At 37.6% G+C, this 21470-nt stretch overlaps 1 protein-coding gene across 2 annotated transcripts in view; it reads left to right on the forward strand.

The window, feature by feature from the left end:
- Positions 1-708: 708 nt before the first annotated feature.
- asz1 (ankyrin repeat, SAM and basic leucine zipper domain containing 1) overlaps positions 709-21470 on the forward strand; it is a 37467-nt gene continuing 16705 nt past the window's right edge. Inside the window, exons 1-4 of one of the 2 annotated variants that reach the window (XM_008111172.3) lie at positions 709-1004; positions 6900-6999; positions 14517-14639; positions 16742-16853. In XM_008111172.3, the coding sequence (XP_008109379.1) occupies positions 876-1004; positions 6900-6999; positions 14517-14639; positions 16742-16853 (464 nt within the window). In that variant the 5' untranslated portion in view covers positions 709-875. Of the gene's footprint in view, positions 1005-6899; positions 7000-14516; positions 14640-15934; positions 16015-16741; positions 16854-21470 lie in introns of those variants that run through there. The other variant, XM_062982401.1, reaches the window with a different exon arrangement.

Genomic DNA, 21470 nt, shown 5'->3' on the forward strand with positions numbered 1-21470 from the left:
TTTTCTTGAGGCACAGTGTGGAACGGTAAAACACCTTTCAAAGTATCTGCATACTTGGGAATATCTTACTATTATTAATTAATTCCCTAGTCAGTCCATTCATTCATGACTGTAAAGTAGGCTGAAAGATGTTTTTAAAGAAATGTTAATTTGGGCCCTTCTATACAGCCATATAGCCCAGAATATCAAGGCAGACAATCCACAGTGTCTGGTTTGAGCTGGGTTATCTGAGTCCACACTTCCATATAATCCAGTACAATGTGGATTTTGTATGGCTGTGTGGAAAGGGTCTTTGAAGAACAATTTAGGGTTTTAGCACCATCTGTTGTAAGCCTTTGGGAAAATTAGTATCTTTTTTATTGGGGGGGGGGGGGGACACAGACAGGTCCTATATCCCAGGATCTGATCCCAGGTTTTCTGTTTATCTGTTTTGAACTGGGATATCTGAGTCCACACTACCATATAATCCAGTTCAATGTGGATTTTATAAAGCTGTGTAAAAGAGACCACAGTCATAGCCAACCAAAGCACAGAAAACAGAAAATGCAACTTTGGGTGCATCTACACTGTAGACTTAATGCAGTTTGACATCACTTTGACTGCTATGAAATCCATATAGCATTCATTGTAATTGGAGAGGGAAGGTTGCCCAATGACGTCACACGCGCCGCGCTCCCGTTGGCCCCTCCCACCAAGGGAGGATTAAAGACAGCCTTGGCGCCTCAGGAGTCCTGGCGCGAATCTTCACGCATGCGCTTAGGAGCACGTGGTCCTCGTGCACACAGGCGCGCGGCGGGCCCGTTGTGTTTATAAGAGGGGGACGTGTCCTGTCGCGCGCGGGCATTTGGCGCGTGGCTCGAGGGCCAGAGGAGAGGATGGCAAGTAGCGCGCCTTCTCCTGCAGTTGCTGCCGGGTGCGAGAACAGCTGGACGGACGACGACGATGACGACGACAATTATGGCGGCGGCTGGGATATCGGGTGCGATTCCTCGCCTCACAGGAAGGTCGGAAAGAGCAGGGACATATTCAGTCCCACCAGTCACTCAAGTCAAATAGCAAAAACACTCCTTTAGCTAACATTATTTTATATGCGTATTATTATTATTGTAATTAGTGTGTGTGTACATGCAAACATCTACACACAATGTTATGGAATCTCCCAAGGATGTGTGTGTAGTTTGGTGACGCAGAGAACTCCAACTCCCAGGATTACATACAATTCAAATGACAGGCTGCATTAATTTAAAGTATAGGTGTGCCCTGGGATGGTGAGCTATTTGCAGTGTACCCAAACATGGCTTCAGACACGTTATCAAAAAACGTTGTCTAAAATAGGGTTGCTGTGAGTTTTCCGGGACGTATGGCCATGTTTCAGAAGCGTTCTCTCCTGACGTTTCGCCCACATCTATGGCAGGCATCCTCGGAGGTAATGAGGTATATTGGAAACTAGTCAGGTGGGTTTATATTTCTGTGGAATGTTCAGGGTGGGAGATAGAACTCTGCCTGTTTGAGGCAGATGTGAATGTTTCAATTGGCCACCATGATTAGCATTGAATAGCCCTTCAGCTTTAAGGTCTGGCTGCTTCCACTCAGAAAACAGAAGAATTCCAGACACGAACCAATAAGGGTCAGCTAACACCTCCCAACAAAGGATTTTCCCAGGCAGTAAGCAGCCAGAACTTGAAGCTGAAAGGTGATTAGTGCTAATCAAGGCATTTATCGTGTCAGAAGCGAACCGAGGGTACCATTATAATGTATTTTAAAAACTTGGCATTATACTAAATGCCTTTGATTAGTAGCTGGCCACTTGGAGTGCCTCTGGTGTTGCTATAAGAAGGTCCTTCATTGTGCATGTGGAGGGGCTCAGTCTGCTCTTCTCCACACTTGCATGTTGTGGACTCCACTTTGTGGCCCCATTTCTTACAGTTGGCTTTGCATCTCGTGCCAGATCACAGTCTGTTCAGCACCTTCCAAGTCACCCAGTCTTCTGTGTCTCTCATTCGGTATCAGCCATGGATTGAGGTTCTGGGTTTTAGCCTGCCACTTTTGGACTCCTGCTTGCTGAGGTGTTCCTGCAAGTACCTCTGTGTATCTTAGAAAACTATTTCAATTTAAGGCATTGGTGTTCTGGCTGATATCCAAATGGGGTGGGCCAGAGATGTCATTGCCTTGGTCTTTTCATTATTGGCTGCTACTTCCCAGTGGATGTCAGGTGGTCAATACAGGCTAAACAGTATAATTTCTCCAGTGGTGTGCGACTTACGGCTAATCAAGGCGACCAGTTGAAACATTCACACCTGCCTCAAACAGACAAGAGTTCTTTTTCCCATACTGAACATTTCACAGATACATACACTCCACTTGACTAGTTTCCAACATATCTCATTACCTCTGAGGATCTTCCATAGATGTAGGTGAAATGTCAGGAAAGACTGCTTCTGGAACATGGGCATAAAGCCCGGAAAGCTCACAGCAAACCAGTGATTCTGGCCATGAAAGCTTTTGACAAACACATTGTCTAAAATTATATCTAACCCATGTGTATAAAATATACATGAAACATAAATGAACTTCATGTTTAGACTTGGGTCAGATCTCATCTCAACAATATCTGGTCATCTACATATATGTGTTCTAAAATAAGAAACACTTTCAACCCCATGCATTTTGGATATCTTATCTATATACACACATGTGCACACACATAAATATGAAAATATATCAATTATATAATTACAGTTAATATAATTACATTATTATTTATGCATGTATTGAACACATGCTTCATTAGAAAAGATAATAGTGTGAGGTAGAACGTAGTGTTGCTCCACGCTTTAAGTCTGTTTAAGGGTGGGGGGGAAGCAGAATGTAAATAAATAGAAGAAGAAAAGAGGAAGATCACATTCCAGGTGGGTAGACTGAGACTCCTTCTACATTGTCATAAAATCCAGATTATCTGCTTTGAACTGGATGATTTGACAGTGTAGACTCATAATTAGTTCAAAGCAGATTATGTGGATTATCTGCTTTGATAATCTCCAGTTGAACAAACAACTCCTCATATGTATGCTTGCCCACAATGCCCTGCCTCATGCATGGAGGAGTTGTTTAAAGCTACGGACAATGCGATTGCTGTTGCTTGCTTTTGGTCCAAAACTATTTAGCTGTTTGTGATTCCTTTATTTTATCACTTTTAAACTTATTTATTATGCAATGCTTTTGACACGAAATTAAAATAAATAATCTCTATTATATGACCGTGTAGAAGGAGCCTCAGACAAGGAAGCCGCAGACCTGACTTTGCAGGACTGTTGTAAACAGAGTGACTTGGGGTCCTTCTACACAGTCACATAACCCAGAATATCAAGGCAGATAATCAGCAGTCCTGAAGGAACATGGCCATACAGCCCGGAAAACATACAACAACCCTATCTGAGAGCCCTTCCACACTGCCCTTTATCCCCGATTATCTGCTTTAAACTGAAATATATGAGTCCCCACTTCCAGATAACCTGGGATAAAGAGATCCTGAGATAATTTGGGATCAGATCCTGAGATAAAGGGGCAATGTGGAAGGGCCCTCAATCAACACTGCCATATAATCCAGTTTAATGTAAATTTTATACAGCTGTGTGGAAGGGGCTTTGGAGATCTTTATTGTTGACTTGATGACAATTAACAACTGCAACTTACAATTATAAAATACATAAATGTAATTTATTTTACATGAAAGTCTTTTGAAATTGCTTCCTCAAATGTGACACGCTTTTTATTATGTCAGTGACCAACGTTAAAAAACCAGGCCCCAGCTACATTTACTATTTTTTTGTATTTTTTTATTTAGACAAATTAAAACAAAATATATATCATGCAAAAAACAAAACAACATCAACAGCAAAAGATTAAAAGTACTTTTTCTAGAGTAATATAACTACATCCTAAACATCAAAAAATACAACTACAAATAATCCACATGATCCGGTTCAAGCGCTTTACATTCTCAGTCTGGTGGTTATATTTTCCCGGTTTTCTACACCCCTTTAGTGAAAATGAACCATTGGTATGTCCTTTCCCAACATAGTATCACACTTTCAGTCCAAAAAAACACAAAAAATGGCCCCAGTTTTTCTTAAAGTTAGGCCCCTTCTACACTGCTATATAACATTCAGATTATCTGATTTGAACTTGATTATATGACAGTGTAGACTCAGATAATCCAATTCAAAGCAGATAATGTGGATGATCTGCTTTATTAATCTGGATTATATGGCAGCGTAGAAGGGGTCTTGGTTAGAGATTTCTCCTTATCCAATTTAGTAAGTTTATCCATTTCAGCAAATTCGCTTATTTTCATAAGTCAATCGTTTTGTGATGGAATGATTGAATCTTTCCATCTTTGAGTGTAAGTAATTCTTGCTGCAGTTATCATGTATAGCAATAGCCTTCCACATTTTCTATCCAATTGTTTGTCTAACATCTAAAGTAGATAAATAGTTCTGGTTTTATTTCAAATTTGGCTTTAACAATTTCTTTTGAAATTGTATGTATTTGTTCTCAGTATTTCTGGGTCTTTTTAGACTACATATCTATATAGTGGCCCCGGTGGCGAAGTGCGTTAAAGCACTGAGTTGGAGACTGAAAGGTCCCAGGTTCAAATCCCGGGAGCGGCATGAGCGGCCGCTGTTAGCTCCAGCTCCTGCCAACCTAGCAGTTGGAAAACATGCAAATGTGAGTAGATCAATAGGTACCGCTCCGGCGGAAAGGTAACGGCGCTCCATGCAGTCATGCCAGCCACATGACCTTGGAGATGTCTACGGACAATGCCGGCTCTTTGGCTTAGAAATGGAGATGAGCACCAACCCCCAGAGTCAGACATGACTGGACTTAACGTCAGGGGAAACCTTTACCTTACTATCTATATACAGTAGCGTCTCACTTATACAACATAAACGGGCCGGCAGAACGTTGGATAAGCGAATATGTTGGATAATAAGGAGAGATTAAGGAAAAGCCTATTAAACATCAAATTAGGTTATCATTTTACAAATTAAGCACCAAAACATCATGTTATACAACAAGTTTGACAGAAAAAGTAGTTCATTACACAGTAATGCTACGTAGTAATTACTGTATTTACGAATTTAGCACCAAAATATCACAATGCATTGAAAATATTGACTACAAAAATGTGTTGGATAATCCAGAACGTTGGATAAGTGAGACTCTACTGTATATATAAATGTAATGTGATGTTTTACTATGAAGTAAACATCAAAACCACTGAACCAAATCACACCAAATTTGGCCACAAAAGACATAGTCATCCAGTCTGTCTTTCAATTAAAAAATCTAGAAAAATAGTCCAAATTACAGAGGACAAGGAAAAGCCTTTCAACCCTTGGCTGCCAGTCAGAAAGGTAGGCCCTGCTGCTTTTAGGCCCCACCCCCGTGTGTCCTAGCAACTCCCTCAGCCAAAATGGCACCTAGGGGACAAAACCTCCAGGCTTTGAAGCCACGAGGCGACTTCATTCCATTCAACCTGGCCAACTAAGGATACCCCTATGTAGAAAGCGACCAGGCTTTTAAGCTGCAAGACTTCAGTTCAATTCAAGCTGGCCAGACAATGATTTCCCTACAAAAGAAGTAGCCAGGCTTCAAAGCGGCTCTTTGATTGAGGGTGCTACTCCAGCTCGTCAAACAAGGATTCCCCTAGGTATAACACAGCCAGCCATTGAAGCTGCAAGGCTATTCAGTGCAATTCAACCAGACCAACAAAGGATTAATCTTGGTAGCAAGCAGCCAGGCTATTCATTGCAATTATAGCAGCCCAAAAAACCATTCCCCTAGAACGCAAGTACTCAGGCTTCCAAGCAGCAAGCCTATTCCATTGTATTCCAGCTCACCAAACAAGGATTCCTTTAAGAAGAAAACGACCAGGCTTTGAGGCTGCAAGGCTATTCACTGCTATTCCACCTGGCCAACAAAGGATTCCCATAAGCCACAGCAATGTGTGGCCGGTCACAGCTAGTATATGATAAAGAAGTGCCTACTTTTTTCCTACTCTAGCCATTTAATACAGTTTGAAGCTAGCTAGCTTCAAACTGTGGCGGTCAGATGGCAAACCCCTACAAAAAGAAAGCCCTTAATGACTATCAGTGGTTTGTGTTATCACCAAGCTCCACCATGGTGGAGCTTGTTTCCAAAAGGTACCGAATTCATCTGAAGAAATTTTTCAGGCACCAAAAATGTGCTGAGGCTATTCATTTGCTATAAAATGCAATTTTCCAAGCCATGTATCGAAGTGATTTGATATATTTTGATAGTTTTTATCTGCACCTAATATTCTACTCCTAGCCAACAATGTGCTGCCACTTATAACTCATTTTTTAAAATTTGTTAACCTTTTGGAAATAAACTCCACATGCGTGTTATGGTGCTATTTTGCCTTTCATTTCATATTATTTTATTTAAAATAAACTGTTAGAATTTCCTTTTCCCAGTAGGTATGTCTTGTCTTCCCTTGAATAACATCATCTGTATTTCCCCTATTGGCATATCCTCTTCATATTCATATATAACCTGATTCAGTAGATTTTGCATTATATACTATGTACAGGAATTCGGAGCATATGCACAATATTTCAGAATGCTGCTTTATCTATCTATGGAAACATGTTCAATAACAGTGACTGTCTATCATAGTTTACTCCTTAAAAGTGCATAAGGACTGTCAAGTATGTACAATGTGCATCTGTCATACATAGTGATTGAAAAGATACGTTGCTGGCCTTTGAGATACAGGTTAAGATAACATGTCATTTAATTTTGAAATCAAATTTGCCCAAAGGATGCATTTTGAATTCCTAATATGTGGCAGTATTTTGTTGTTGGTGGTTTAGCATTACAGTGAAGCACTACAAATAGATGACAAAGAAGAGGCTTTGAAAAAAGCATTGACTACTGTAAATGTGCCTGCTGTTGAAGACCTGTTAAATTCAGGTAAGATAAGTAGATTGTCTTTGGGATAATTCATTTTGGAAGGCATTTAAGTGCATTCATTCTTTACTGATTTGTATTCTTTGAAGAGACAAAGTGATCTTAGATGTACTTCACAGAAGTACAAGGTTTTCAGATGTACTGATTTTTTTCTACTTTCTTTTCATTAAAAGTAGCTTCTTTTGCATTGTGCTTCTGAAAGTCTTTCAAGCTTTGTCTGTAACCTGTCAGCTGATAATAAGGATCCACTGTCAGAATGCAAAGGCTCTCAAGCATTGTTTGACACCTAAGGTCACCTGATGAATTTTTGGGTTGTGCCCAGAGCCTTCACTAATTGCACTAATTATAAATGTTCTATTTGCCATTTCCTTACTGAAGATTGCTGATATGTTGATAAAATTATTAGAAAACAGCATAACATAGTGTTTTAATTGGTGATACCAGGGTCAACTTTTTCATATTAAAAGTAAGTTTGAAAATCTTAAGATCCAAATATTATAATGGGTATGTACCAGGAGTCCCTGGTGGCTCTTGGTGCATACTGGTGGTGGTTAAACCTTTGAGCTGCTGAACTTGCTGACCAAAAGGTTGGAAGTTCGAATATGGAGAGCGGGGTGAGCTCCTGCTGTTAGCCCCAGTTTCTGCCAACCTAGCAGTTCAAAAACATGCAAATGTGAATAGATCAATAGGAGAGAAGGTAATGGTTCTCCATGCAGTCATGTCAGCCACATGACCTTGGAGGTGTCTGCGGACAACTCTGGCTCTTCGGCTTAGAAATGGAGATGAGCACCAACCCCCAGAGTCGGATATGACTAGACTTAATGTTAGGGGAAAACCTTTACCCTTACCATTTATCATTTACTTGACAGAGAAAAATGAAAATATATTGTAATTTATCTATCATGTCAGAAGCGAACCAAGGGTACAATTTACAATGTCTTTGAAAACATGAACAAAGCAAAAGCTTGACATTATACTAAATGTCCTTTGAACAGTAGCTGGCCACTTGGAATGCCTCTGGTATTACTATAAGAAGGTGCATATGGCAGGTCTCAGACCGCATTGTAGTAAGTGGTCTGTGGTTTGCTCTTCTCCACACTCGCATGTTATGGACTCCACTTTGTAGCCCCATTTCTTAAGATTAGTTCTGCATCTTGTGGTGCCAGAGTGCAGTCTGTTCAGCACCTTCCAAGTCTCCCAGTCTTCTGTGTTCCCAGGAGGGAGTCTAGTGTCTGCCACTGATTAAGGTTCCAGGTTTTAGCCTGCCACTTTTGGACTCTTGCTTGCTGGCATGTTCCTGTGAGAATCTCTGTAGATCTTAGAAAACTGTGTTGTCGAAGGCTTTGATGGCTGGGATCACAGGGTTGTTGTATGTCTTTTGGGCTGTGTGGCCATGTTCTTAGAAAACTGTTTCTTGATTTAAGGTGTTGGCGTGCTTGCTGATATCCAAACGAGATGGGCTGGAGATATCAATGCCTTGGTCCTTTCATTGCTGGCTGCTACTTCCTGGCGGATGTCAGGTGGTGCAATTCCAGCTAAACATTATAATTTCTCCAGTGGTGTGGGATGTACACATCCTGTGATAATGTGGCATGTCTCATTAAGAGCCACATCCACTGTTTTAACATGGTGGGATGTATTCCACACTGGGCATGTGTTTTCAGCATCAAAGTAGCAAAGCACAAGGGCAGATGTCTTCACTGTGTCTGGTTGTGATCCCCAGGTTGTGTCAATCAGCTTCTGTACGATGTTATTTCTAGCACCCACTTTTTGCTTGAAAGTCAAGCAGTGCTTGACTTTCAAGTCAGGGCACGGTCCAGGGTAACTCCCAAGTATCTTGGTGTGCTGCAATGCTTCAGTGGGATTCCTTTTCAGGTAATCCTCAGAGCTCGAGATGCTTATCTGTTCTTAAGGTGAAAAGCACACGTCTGCGTTTTAGATGGATTAGGAATCAGATGGTTTTCCCTGTAATAGGCAATAAGAGCACCTAACGTTTCAGGGAGTTTCTGTTCAACCATTTCAAAGCTCCCTGCTTGGGCAGTGATGGCACAGTAGTCAATATAGATGAAACCCTCTGTCCCTTCTGTCATTTGTGTAAATGTTAAAACATTGATGGAGCAAGTACGCTCACCTGAGGTAGGCCGTTCTTCTGTTTTCACCATCTGCTTCTCTGGCCCTGGAATTCAACAAAAAAGCTCCTGTTTTGTAGCAATTTCCTATGAAGCAGGTGAGGTGGTAGTTCTTTGTGATATTACAAATTTTTCTCAGAAGGCAATGATTTACAGTATGTATTGTAATACATCTATGTGTTTCAAAATAATGCTACTTGCTTTATTATGAGCTTTCTTTATAGCCTGATTTTCCCTTATACAATGCCATATAATTCAGATTATCCAACAGATAATCCATGTTATTTGCTTTGAACTGGATTATACGAATCCACACTGCCAATAATCCAGTTCTGATAAAATAATCTGGATTTTATATGGCAGTGTAGAAGGGGCTGAGATTCAAGATGGCTTATAATTTAAATACTGTATAGTTCAAACATGAAGGATCAGCTGTAACCAAGGGGCAGCTGAGGCCCGCAGGCTGTAATAGTTAGGATTGTCTTTTATGTTAATGGCATTTCACACGAAAAGGCTCTTATATGGATCATCAGATATGTTCTATATATACATTATCATAAATGATGAACACTTTCGTCTATATGCCATGGGTATACCTAGCAGTAAACTGTAGTAGGCAATACATTTACATATCTATATATATAAAAGAGTGATGGCATCAGGGCAGTGGACAAAACAACAAAACTACAGGCCCCCCAACCTCGAAATTTGACAACACAACCCATCATCCACGCCTCTAGGTTGATACAACAAAAAGAAAAGAAAAATAAAGTCCTAATTAGAGGGAGAGCAATAATTGTTTTTATCCAATTGCTGCCAGTTTAGAGGGCTAATCTCTGCCCACTTCGTTGCCTAGCAACCAAGGGACAGCCAGGTTTCAGTTAGGGGACAGGCAGATTTAGGCCTCACTTAGACTTCTTCCACAGATTATCTAATTTGCACTGGATTATATGGCAGTGTAGACTCAAGGTCCTTCCACACAGCTATATAACCCATTTATAATCTTATATTATCTGCTTTGCACTGGATTTTCTTGACTCCACACTACCATATAATCCACTTCAGTGTGCATTTTATACAACTGTGAAGAAGGGCCTCAGATAATCCAGTTCTAAGCAGATAATATAAGATGATCAATATACAGTAGACTCTCACTTATCCAACATAAACAGGCCGGCAGGATAAGTAAATATATTGGATAATAAGAAGGGATTCAGGAAAAGCTGATTAAACATCAAATTAGGTAATCGTTATACAAATTAAGCACCAAAACATCATATTATACAACAAATTTTACAAAAAAGGTAGTTCCATGCGCAGTAATGCTATGTAGTAATTACAGTAGAGTCTCACTTATCCAACACTCGCTTATCCAACGTTCTGGATTATCCAACACATTTTTGTAGTCAATGTTTTCAATATATCGTGATATTTTGGTGCTAAATTCATAAATACAGTAATTACTACATAGCATTACTGCGTATTGAACTACTTTTTCTGCCAAATTTGTTGTCTAACATGATGTTTTGGTGTTTCATTTGTAAAATCATAACCTAATTTGATATTTAATAGGCTTTTCCTTAACGCCTCCTTATTATCCAACATATTCGGTTATCCAACATTTTGCCAGCCCACTTATGTTGGATAAGTGAGACTCTACTGTACTGTATTTACAAATTTACCAGTAAAATATCACAATGAATTTGAAACACTGACTACAAAAACATTGATTATGAAAAGGCAGACTGTGTTGGATAATCCAGAACATTGTATAAGCGAATGTTGGATAAGTGAGATTCTACTTTGATATGAAATAATTTCTAGGATAGAATAATGCAGAACAATATAATCTCTAAAACCAGGACAGTAATAAAGAAATAAAGAAAGTAAATAAAGCAAGGAAATTTGAAATTCCACAAAGGAAACAATCAGGGCCAGCTAACACCTCCCAAGAAAGGATTCTTCCAGAAAGGAAGCTGAGAAGGCAGTGAAGCACTATGTATTACCAAAGTCATTATTATTACTATCATTACTATCCTTACTATTATTATTATTATTATTATTATTATTATTATTATTATTATTATTATTGTGTTGCGGTCAACCGTGAAAATGAATACAATCTGGCTCCAAGTATTCAAAAACACTAAAATCAGAATATATAAAAATTAATGTGGTATAATAAAACAGAACAATACAATCTCTAAAATCAGAACACTAAATAAAGAACAACACTCTGAAAATAGGGGAATTCCACACAGAAAACAATCAGGGCCAGCTAACACCTCCCAACAAAGGATTCCCATCATCAAAGTCTGGCCAATCCTCTGTTTTCTCAGGGCCACAGACAGTAGAAGCATATAAAATATCGCAAACAACACCACTCTGAAAACAAGGTAATTCCAGACAGGAAACAATCAGGGCCAGCTAACACCTCCCAACAAAAAAATCACTCAGGGAGGAAACAGCTAGGCTTTAAATCTGCAAGGCCATTACATCCTAATCATTTTTCCTAATTGCAGCATTCATACTTGCCTCCAACAGACAAAAAAAAACAAAACAATCAGAAATATTGTATATTCACAAACTTTAGGAAATAATGTCCCCTGATGGCACAGCATGTTAAAGCGCTGAGCTGCTGAACTTCTGGACCGAAAGGCCGCAGGTTTGAATTGGGGGAACTGACAGAGCCCCCACTGTTAGCCCCAGCTTCTGCCAACCCAGAAGTTCAAAAACATGTAAATGTGAGTGCATCAATAGGTACTTCTCCGGTGGGAAGGTAACGCCGCTCCATGCAGTCATCCCACATGACCTTGGAGGAGTCTACAGACAACGACTTAACGTCAGGGGAAAACATTTACCCTTTACCTTAACTACCACCAATTCCTCAATACTTTATTTCCCATACCACTATTCTTCGCCACAGCAACGCGTGGCCGGGCACAGCTAGTATACTTAAATAAATGCATTGATCACATAATGCATGTAACTGATATTTTACAATTTCATACACGAAGTAGAACAACGTCTAGGGCCCCTTCTACACTGCCATATAATCCAATTATTGAAGCAGATGATCCATATTTTCTGCTTTGAACTGGGTTATATGAGTGCACACCACCATATAATCCAATTCAAATCAGATAATCTGTATTTTATATGATTGTATAGAGGGGGCCTAGGAAATCGTATCATCTATGACATGGCCCTGAGGTTATCACCTTTTCAACTTTACATCTTTTCTGTCCAGAAAAGTGGTGGCTGTCCTGTAGGTAATTATTTCAACTTTCCAACTTTATATCATTTCTATTCAGAAAAGTAGCAGATTTCCTGTACTTTTGATTTTTCAGCAATAAATATCCATTTAGTGAAAACGAGACAGAAGATAAAGTGCTTATGTAACTCCCTCCTCCTGTGTCATGATACAAAGAATTGAGAATCCTTTTCTTCATAATGCTAAAGCCCACTATGTTACAAAAGTTTCAAATGAAATATAACATTAAAAATGACACAAAAAGAGAAAAAATCCCAAGGAATCATGCAGTTTTCAAAAGGCTGCACAGATACTGCTGATTATGAAAGCTGGTTCATATGAGAATATCCTGTTATTCTAGAGTAGTCTTATGTTGAGTGTAGAAAGTTGTCAGCCCTTATTAAAAACAGCTTATTAGAAACGGGAATGACACAATTAAAATTGCTCACTGTTGGATTGAACAAATGACCTTCATTATGATCTACAGCTGTTTCTCTATTATACATTTTAGAATATTTGCAGATTACATTTTGCTTTCTTAATTTTTACAATATGTGTCATTCGCCTTTCAAAACCAAAAGAATATTCAAAGTACAGTATATACTTGAAGATAAGCTGAGTTTTTCAGCCCTTATTTATGAGCTGAAAAAGCCTCCCTCGGCTTATAATCGGGTCAAGGTCAAGGCCAGCAACAGAGTCTGCAGGCTATTGCATGCAATATGTGATCTGTTTCTTTCTTCTACCTTATCAGTGTGTTTTCTTTTGCAAAGCCTCCCTTGCTCTTAATCAAGGGAATGTTTTGATAAGAGAAAGACACCATTACAGGAAGAAGAAAAATATATATTCATTAATCTTATGAAAGCATTTTCCCCTGAAATATTTATTAAACTCTCCTACAGATATATAGGCATTAACCCCTTGTAAGCTTTTGCCATCTCTATGTACCTTTATACATTAATCTATATACATTAATTTTATATATGAATTTCCCCTCATATGTTTGCAGGTCTTTGCAAATCCTTTATACATATAGATCCATGTACCTGTGTATCTGTAGCCATACATACACATTATTTTTATATATGAATTTACCCTCATATGTTTGCAAGTCCCTGCAAATATTTATATAAAGAGTGATGTCTGAATATATATGAATATATTCTTACTTACCTGTATATATGGCTTGCAAATATTGTAGGGGAAATGCACACACACAGAGATGGGATTTGCAAATGTTTCAGGGGGAAATGCATATGTGAAATTAGCGTCTATAATTATAGATCTATGTCTAGCTCTGCATTGTTTATATAAGCATTGAATGTTTGCCTGCTATTATGTTGGAAGCCAGCCTGAGTCTCCATGGGGAGATAGGGCAGGATAAAAATGAAGGATAATAAATGAATTATTATTATTATTATTATTATTATTATTATTATTATTATTATTATTATTACAAATGAAGTTTTATTGTTGTTGTTAAGTTATTGTTAATACCATATTGTTTTTGTTGACCCTACTTTTCCACTTATAGAGCAAGTTTGCTATTTTTCTTTGAAATACGGTAAATATTCAAAAATATTTAACTTGCTGGTGCCTCAATTAATGTAATTTTATTGGTATCTATTTTAAAATTTACCAGTAGCTGCTGCATTTCCCACCCTTGGCTTATACTCAAGTCAATAAGTTATCTCAGTTTTTTGTGGTAAAATTGGGTGCCTCGGCTTATATTCGAGTATATATGGTAAGCTTTACCAAGTGTTCTGTGGCTGTTGCTGCTTGCGGCAGCTGGTGGAGTTCTTACGGCAATGGATGTTTGAAACACCAGGCCATGGTGCCATGGTGAGACAAAATAAGGTTTGGGAACTAGAAGTACTTTCGAGTTCTCTGCCAGTCCAACAGATTTTTTTATTTTTATTTTTGCTGAAACTTGTGATGCTACTTTGAACTTAAAATACACTTCTGCTGTAACCTGTGATAATGGTTTTTTTTTTATTTAGCAAGCTAGTTAGGCCAAATCAAATTTGTTTAGCCCTGCTATCTGTATCCATATTTAACAATTCAAAATTAGATAATTTTATATAATTTGTAATTCCTGTCCAATTCAATGCCTGGTAATCTTTTACATGCAAATATTGCAGGTGTAAGTGCAGAATTTACTTTTAAATTTGGATGGACTCCACTGATGTATGCTGCAAACATTTCAAATGTGGAACTCATGCAACTCCTTCTGGGCAGAGGTGCAAATGCCAGCTTTGATAAGGGTAAGGTTTGGCAAAAGTATTATGGCCTCAGGTATTGTTGCTAAAGTTAATTTTATCTTGAAATCCAATTAGATAAAGTATTGAAGAGACAATGCATGCTGGGAGAAGAAGAAACCAACTTTTCAAATATCTAATAAAACAAAAGGGTATTTCATAAAATGTTTTTAATCAAAAAAGGCAATCAGGGGCTGCATCAGAAGGAATATAGGGTCTAGATAAAAGGGAGTAATGGTGCCCTGCTATTCTGTTTTGGTCAGACCTCACCTGGAATAACTTCCAGATGGTGAGAGCTGTTCAGCAGTGGAACCCTCTGCCTTGGAATGTGATGGAAGCTCCTTCCTTGGAGGCTTTTAAGCAGATGCTGGATGGCCATCTGACGGGGGTACTTTGTGCTTTTCCCACATGGCAGAGGTTGAACTAGATGACTCATGCAATCTCTTCCAACTCTATGATTCTATGTTATCTAATGCACTGTTCTGCCCTCTCTGTTTTAGATATACATAACAGCCAAAATAGAAATTAAAAATCAGCATGCTTCGATTTTTTATTTGATTTTTAGATGGGAAATATTTTTTCACCAAGTCCTACTCTGCCAATTCATTATTGCCTGGAGGTGAACTGCCAGCAGAACACAAGTTATGGCAATTTCTGCCAAATTGGAAAAGTTTCAAGTATGCCTTCAAGTAACAGAGATTTTGGTTGCTATCTAAGAGACCAACCTTAGTACCCAAAAGCTTGTCACTAGATTAGTCATAAGGTGACAAATTAACATGGCAAATTATACCCCCAAACAGACCCTAAAACTCCAGTTTGATAAAGTTATGATCTCCATTGATAAAAGGGCTACCTGCAGCAGTGAACCTGAAAGAACACCACAGATTTAAATAATCATTATAATTATTTCTCCCCATGACTCGGTGTTGGAATTAACTTCCTTGTGATGCTTATAATAATTTTGCTAGGAGATTTTCACAGGGATATACATACAAAAACATCAAGGCTACAATCTTTTCTAAACTTACCTTGCAATAGAATGACATAAGTGTTAAATGTAGCTATTGGGAATTTAATTTAATTGGTGGTTGAAGATTTTATATTTATTTTATTTTTATGTACATGCATAGCAGATAGACAGATAGAGGACCTTAGTATCTGCTGGAGTTTGGCTCCATGACCTGCCCATAGATCGTAAAATCCATGGATGTCCAAGTCCTATTATATACAGTGACATAGTAAAATGGTGTTCCTTATATAAAATGGCAAGATCAAGGTTTGCTTTTTGGTTTTTGTTTTAGCATATTCAAGCTGTGGATGATTGAATCCATAGATACAGAGTCCATGGAACTAGAGGACAGGTGGTTATGTGCACATATATGTACGTACATATTTTTAGATACTAAGTTTCCAGAGACACTTTTCTGTTGTAAAATCTGAAAGCTAGTTTTGCAACTTCCACTATGTATTAAACAAGTACCAAAATTTACTCGAGTTTAATGCGCCATCGAATCTAATGCACACTTCAGTTTTCAAAATCCTGAAACCAAAAAAAGTATTTTCTGGCAAATGTAATGTGCAGTGACAAAAACTGCACTCTTTGTAATTTGGCCATTTAATACATTGGTTGCCTGCTTATAATTCCTTCTTTAAAAACGAAACTGTTAGAACACCAAAGTTTTTCGCAATGGAAAAGAAAACCTTGGGTGCATTTATGCTGTATAACGAATCCACTTTAACTACCCTGGCTCAATGCTGTGGGGTTTTGTGGGGTGTAGTTTGGCATCATGGAGGTTGCCAAAGAATGCTGATGCCTCACCAAACTACAAATCCCAGGATTGCATAGCATTGAGCCATGACAATTAAATTAGAGATGCAGTCCCTCAAATAGGAGCTCGAGGTGTTCCTTGGCTTTGGTTCAATACTAAGATTATCATATTACACAATTCTGTTGTGCACTCTTAAGTTTTTGAACGTAATTTAGTAAAAAAAAATGAGCATTTGATTCAAGTTAATACAGTATTAGTGTATGTGGTTATTTACTGGTTAATGTTGAACTCTGCAAAGTTGGTTTGTTTAATTAATTAGTTCCTGTGATTTTTGCTTAGATCAATATACAGTGTTGATGGCTGCATGTAATGCCCATGCTTCAGAAGAACAGGTTCTAAAGTGTGTAGAACTGCTTTTGTCAAGGAATGCGAATCCTAATGCTACATGCAGGTAAGCAAATAGTGTGTACTTCAAATTATTGAACAGCTTATTGATCTCATAATACAGCAAATAGAATCATCCTTGGTTATTGAGTGTGTTCTACCATGTTTGTTACCAATGGATCACTTTCTCATTGTTTACCATTCATACCTGATAGGTTTCTGTTTGCTAACAATGTCTAATGTTTACTGTATTGTCCTAAGCCTATTTGCCCACCAATGAACAGGCTCACAGACATTGTTGCACAACATTTCTTAACCAGATGCATTACAAACAAATAAAAATTATAGCCACCCTGCTTCATTATTATGCATGATGCTCTTATGCATTATAATGTAGTAGTTAATGTAAAGCACATTGTTATAAAATGAGGATTTAAAATAAGGTTATCTGATTGAAAAAGTAGCATTTTTAATGTGCCAGGGACTGGAACCAATTAGTATTGTTTTCTTTCTAGAAATCTCAATGAATCAGAGTCAAGTCCAAGGATTTCTACTCTGAGTAGCACTAATATAAGCTATCTAAAGAACTTTCATTATTGAACAAAAGCAGATGTTGTAAATAATGAAAAATATAATAGTAATTATTTATAGAATTCTGTCAGTGAAAAGAGTAAATCTTCCCAATTTCCTTAAAATATGCAATTCAGTCCTAACCATTTTACTCAGATGTAATTCTTGAGATCCCTGCCAGGAAAGCCTATATCTTAGTTCAGGTATGGGCAAACTTCGGCCCTTCCGGTGTTTTGGACTTCAACTCCCACAATTGCTAACAGCCTATTGGCTGTTAGGAATTGTGGGAGTTGAAGTCCAAAACACTTGGACAGCTGAAGTTTGCCCATACCTGTCTTAGTGTTTAGAACAAGTACAGCTGCAGAAGTGGACATTTGTCAGGATTATTACCCGTAGGTACAATACACAGTTTGCTCTCTCCTTAGGGGCTGTAACTACTGCTCCCATAATGACTAATGTTTGACATTTTTCGTTCTTATTATATATATATAAATATAAATATATATATATATATATAAGAGTTGTGGTTCCAAAAAATTGGATGGTGCTAAATTTATTTTGCCTCCTTTCTCCAAATGGTCGCTTGTAAATCAAAACAGATCCAATGTATATAATTATATATTATCATTCAAAGGCAGTTGATGTATTAACAATAATGAAAAAGCATATGAATCCCTGTTAAAAATCCTCCTTTAAAAACAGTCAATTGCTGATAGAGGCACAGCAAAGAGGATGGACAATGTAGCCTACCTAAAAAAGGAATCCCTTCAAGTCATTTCCAAGTTATAGCAACCCTAAGGCAACTCTGACATATTTTCTGGAAACATTTGTACACAGAAGATTTGCCATTGCCTTCATGTGTGGCTGAGAGTGGGGATTCAAGCCCTCCTCTCCTTGTCCAAAAACTACACTATGCAGGCTCTCAAGTCACATTACATTTTAAAAGCTTCCCTGTCTAATCTGCTAGTGCAAATTATCTTACTTACCAGTGACAACACAGATATCAGACAACACTTGGCTATTATGTACCGTAGTTTATCTCCATGCACATTGAACTAAATGGGTGGCAGTTAACATGTAAAGCCTGATTTTTCCTTAAAATGAAATGTAGCTTGTAATGTTATCATGAGAAATCCAGATAATATTAAAATTACTACTGTGGATAGTACAGATGACTGAATACAACAGAGTTTTCTATCTGTTGGAACTTACAACATCCTTATTTAGCAAGGCTAGCCTCATGATTCATGGTGTCCAAGTTTCTAGTGAAACAAAAAGGTTGTGAGAGAACTTTAAAAAAAATAACCCAATTAGGATGCGGAGTGATTTTGTGAGGTTCACCTTTGTTACTGTGTTACTAGTTTTTGATTTAAGCACTGTTCCTAATGGCAATTTCTGCTATCTTTAAAGTCTTTTGTATCCCAGGTATCTAGACTTTGCTCTATAAGTGCCATAAGTTGTAAGGGGGGGGGGGGGGGGACAGAATGTAAGAGAACTCTTTAAAAACAACCCAGCTTGTAGTGTTACGTTGAATTAGTGCCACATTGATAGCTGATTGAACAGAAACAAGACAAGTAAGGTTGTCGTCTGACATTGAGGTATCCGTAGATATGTTGTTTACACTCAGACCTAAATTATGTGCACCTCAGCTAGATCCCATAGAGAGATTGTCCTCTTTGTGGACAGTTCAGCAGTTGATTTAATAGGTTTACTACATTTGGGATGAATCAGTAGGCTAAAAGCTTGAATGTGTTAGATGTTTATAAGCTATGTTCAGGGAAAAGCTATTATAAAATGGGAAAGTGCACTTTTTTGTATTTAGTGAATTTTAGTATTGAAAAATTGCACTTTACTTTTGAAGCCAAAAGGGAAGATTGGGAAGATGTGGCGTCTTAAGCACATTTTGATGCCTCAAGAAATCCCCAGCACTTCCCAAATGAAATTGCTTTGATTTTTTTCCAGAAAAAAAAACATATAACTTCCTCCCACTCCCTAGGAGCTTTAAATAACAGTTTTGACATATTTTTGCCAGTCCTTGGTGGCTTAAACTCTGAAGGGGAGTCATTGGCAAGGGGAAGTAATCTGCCATAGTGTGATGAATTTGCACTGTTTTGGGACAAGAGTATTTTGGGCCATTTAAAAAAGAATATTAAAGAATAAGTGCAGCCTGCCACATTCTCACAGAGGATCAATGCACCACCCCAGATAGGTATTTGCCTATCTTAAGGCAAAAGTTGCCATCAAGCTGTTTTCATTTTTTCAAAAGGCAACTTAGACTCAGTAACCAAGAGTACAAATTGTAGGTGGGTTTCAGATCAACCTATAGTATAGACATTTTTGAACTAACTACTGTACAAATTACTTTAAATGCTGAAATTTGAAGATGGTTATATTTAAGAGTTTTGTATTTGTAGCAATGTAAAATGACAGTGTACTAGCATTGTTCTAAGTATTGGCTCTTGCTGTTGATAACACAGTTAATACTTTTAAGTTTTCAACCATTGCTTAGTGTTTAAGTTTGAAAGGACATATTTATTACAGTTGATAAGGCAGTGCCAGCCTACACTACTGTGCAATTTAGGTGGCCTTGATTTTATCACCATATGATGGTTAACTTTGTCAGATCACATATCTCAGTTCATGCAAATAGCTTGGGAAAACTGTCACATTTATGTTTTAGACAATAAATTTTAATATAAATGTCTTCAAAACAGATAATGAGTGTTACATAAGCCTTAATACCTTACTATAGTACAGATCTTTTATCTTTTTCTTTGGAAGCTGTAGTATTTTATCTGTTTCCATGGCTTAAAAAGTTTGAAGGGTATAAATATATTGCCTATTTAATCATTGTTATCTCTTTACTGTTTCTTTTTCCAGAGCTACAGGCCTAAATCCATCTGCTAACTCCAACAAGTGTAGACTATTGACTAAATTTTGGAATGGTGACACTTGCAATAAATCTCATTGTTTCAATGGGTTTTAGTGTAGTTGCAATTTGCAGTTGTCTTTAGGATATAATGTCAACTCAATTAAATGCTTACATTTTTAAGCATACAGTTCCGTATGCCAAGGGAATCTGTTGTGTTTTCTCCACTGTGCTGTCTATGTATCATGATTAGAAGGAATAAGTATGGATAATAAGTTGACCTGACCCATAAATAGGGTAGCTTTGTACACATGAAGGGTGTTAATCAATGTCAAGGACAAACATTGCTAGTATTGGATGTGTTCATAGTTCTCTAGAAAAGATTCTGAATCTTTGACAGACTAGAGGACTGGATCAAAAAGAATTTCAATAGAGATAAATTAGAAGTTCTGCATGTAAGTAGAAAAAAGCAGGTTTACAGACTAAAGAAGGTTTATAGCTGTAGAACATCTGAAAAAGATGTAGTGTTTTATTGGACAACAAGATAAACAGAAATCAGCAGTGTGAAGTGTCAACTAAAAAGCAAATGAAATAGGTTATGATGACAAAACATTTTTTCAATATTGTAACTATTTTTATTGTATTGTTGTGTGCTGAATTTAAAAAACAAAATACAAATATCATACCGTGCCGTTTGTTTACAAATTTGATATTTTTATCAATTCAGTTGTTACTCAGTTTTAATTAAGTATAGGCAGTGATGTTTTAGTGTGATTTTGAACAGATTTGTATCTTTCATATTAGCAGAGTAAAGCATTTTGAAAGTCTGTTAGAAAATTTTAACCAATTTCTTACTGCTTTCCATTTGTCCCCCTTGAAACCTCACTCACCCAAATATTATGAAATAAAAATCTCAAAGCCAGTTGTGAGAAAAAATAACGGCGCGTGGTGAAGCAAATCGGAAGTCATTTTGAGATTAAATGCCAAATTCCTATAAAACCACAAGACATTTTTAAATTTCTTTATGACCTTCAGTTTTACAGACCTGTTCAGGTATTCCAAAAGCCAAAACAAAAAAACAAAAAATTGAAATGCAAAACACTTTTCGTCCTAAGCATTTTAGATAAGTGATACTGAACCTGTACTACCAGGACTTAAAAATATATAGCCTGGGAATTATCCTAAATGTAGCAAATGAAAAGGTAACAAGAGTCTGCAATTTTTTTCTCATATTTGTCTGTTGTG

The sequence above is a fragment of the Anolis carolinensis genome, chromosome 5 (assembly GCF_035594765.1).
Source record: "Anolis carolinensis isolate JA03-04 chromosome 5, rAnoCar3.1.pri, whole genome shotgun sequence".
In the NCBI taxonomy this organism is placed as follows: domain Eukaryota; kingdom Metazoa; phylum Chordata; class Lepidosauria; order Squamata; family Dactyloidae; genus Anolis; species Anolis carolinensis.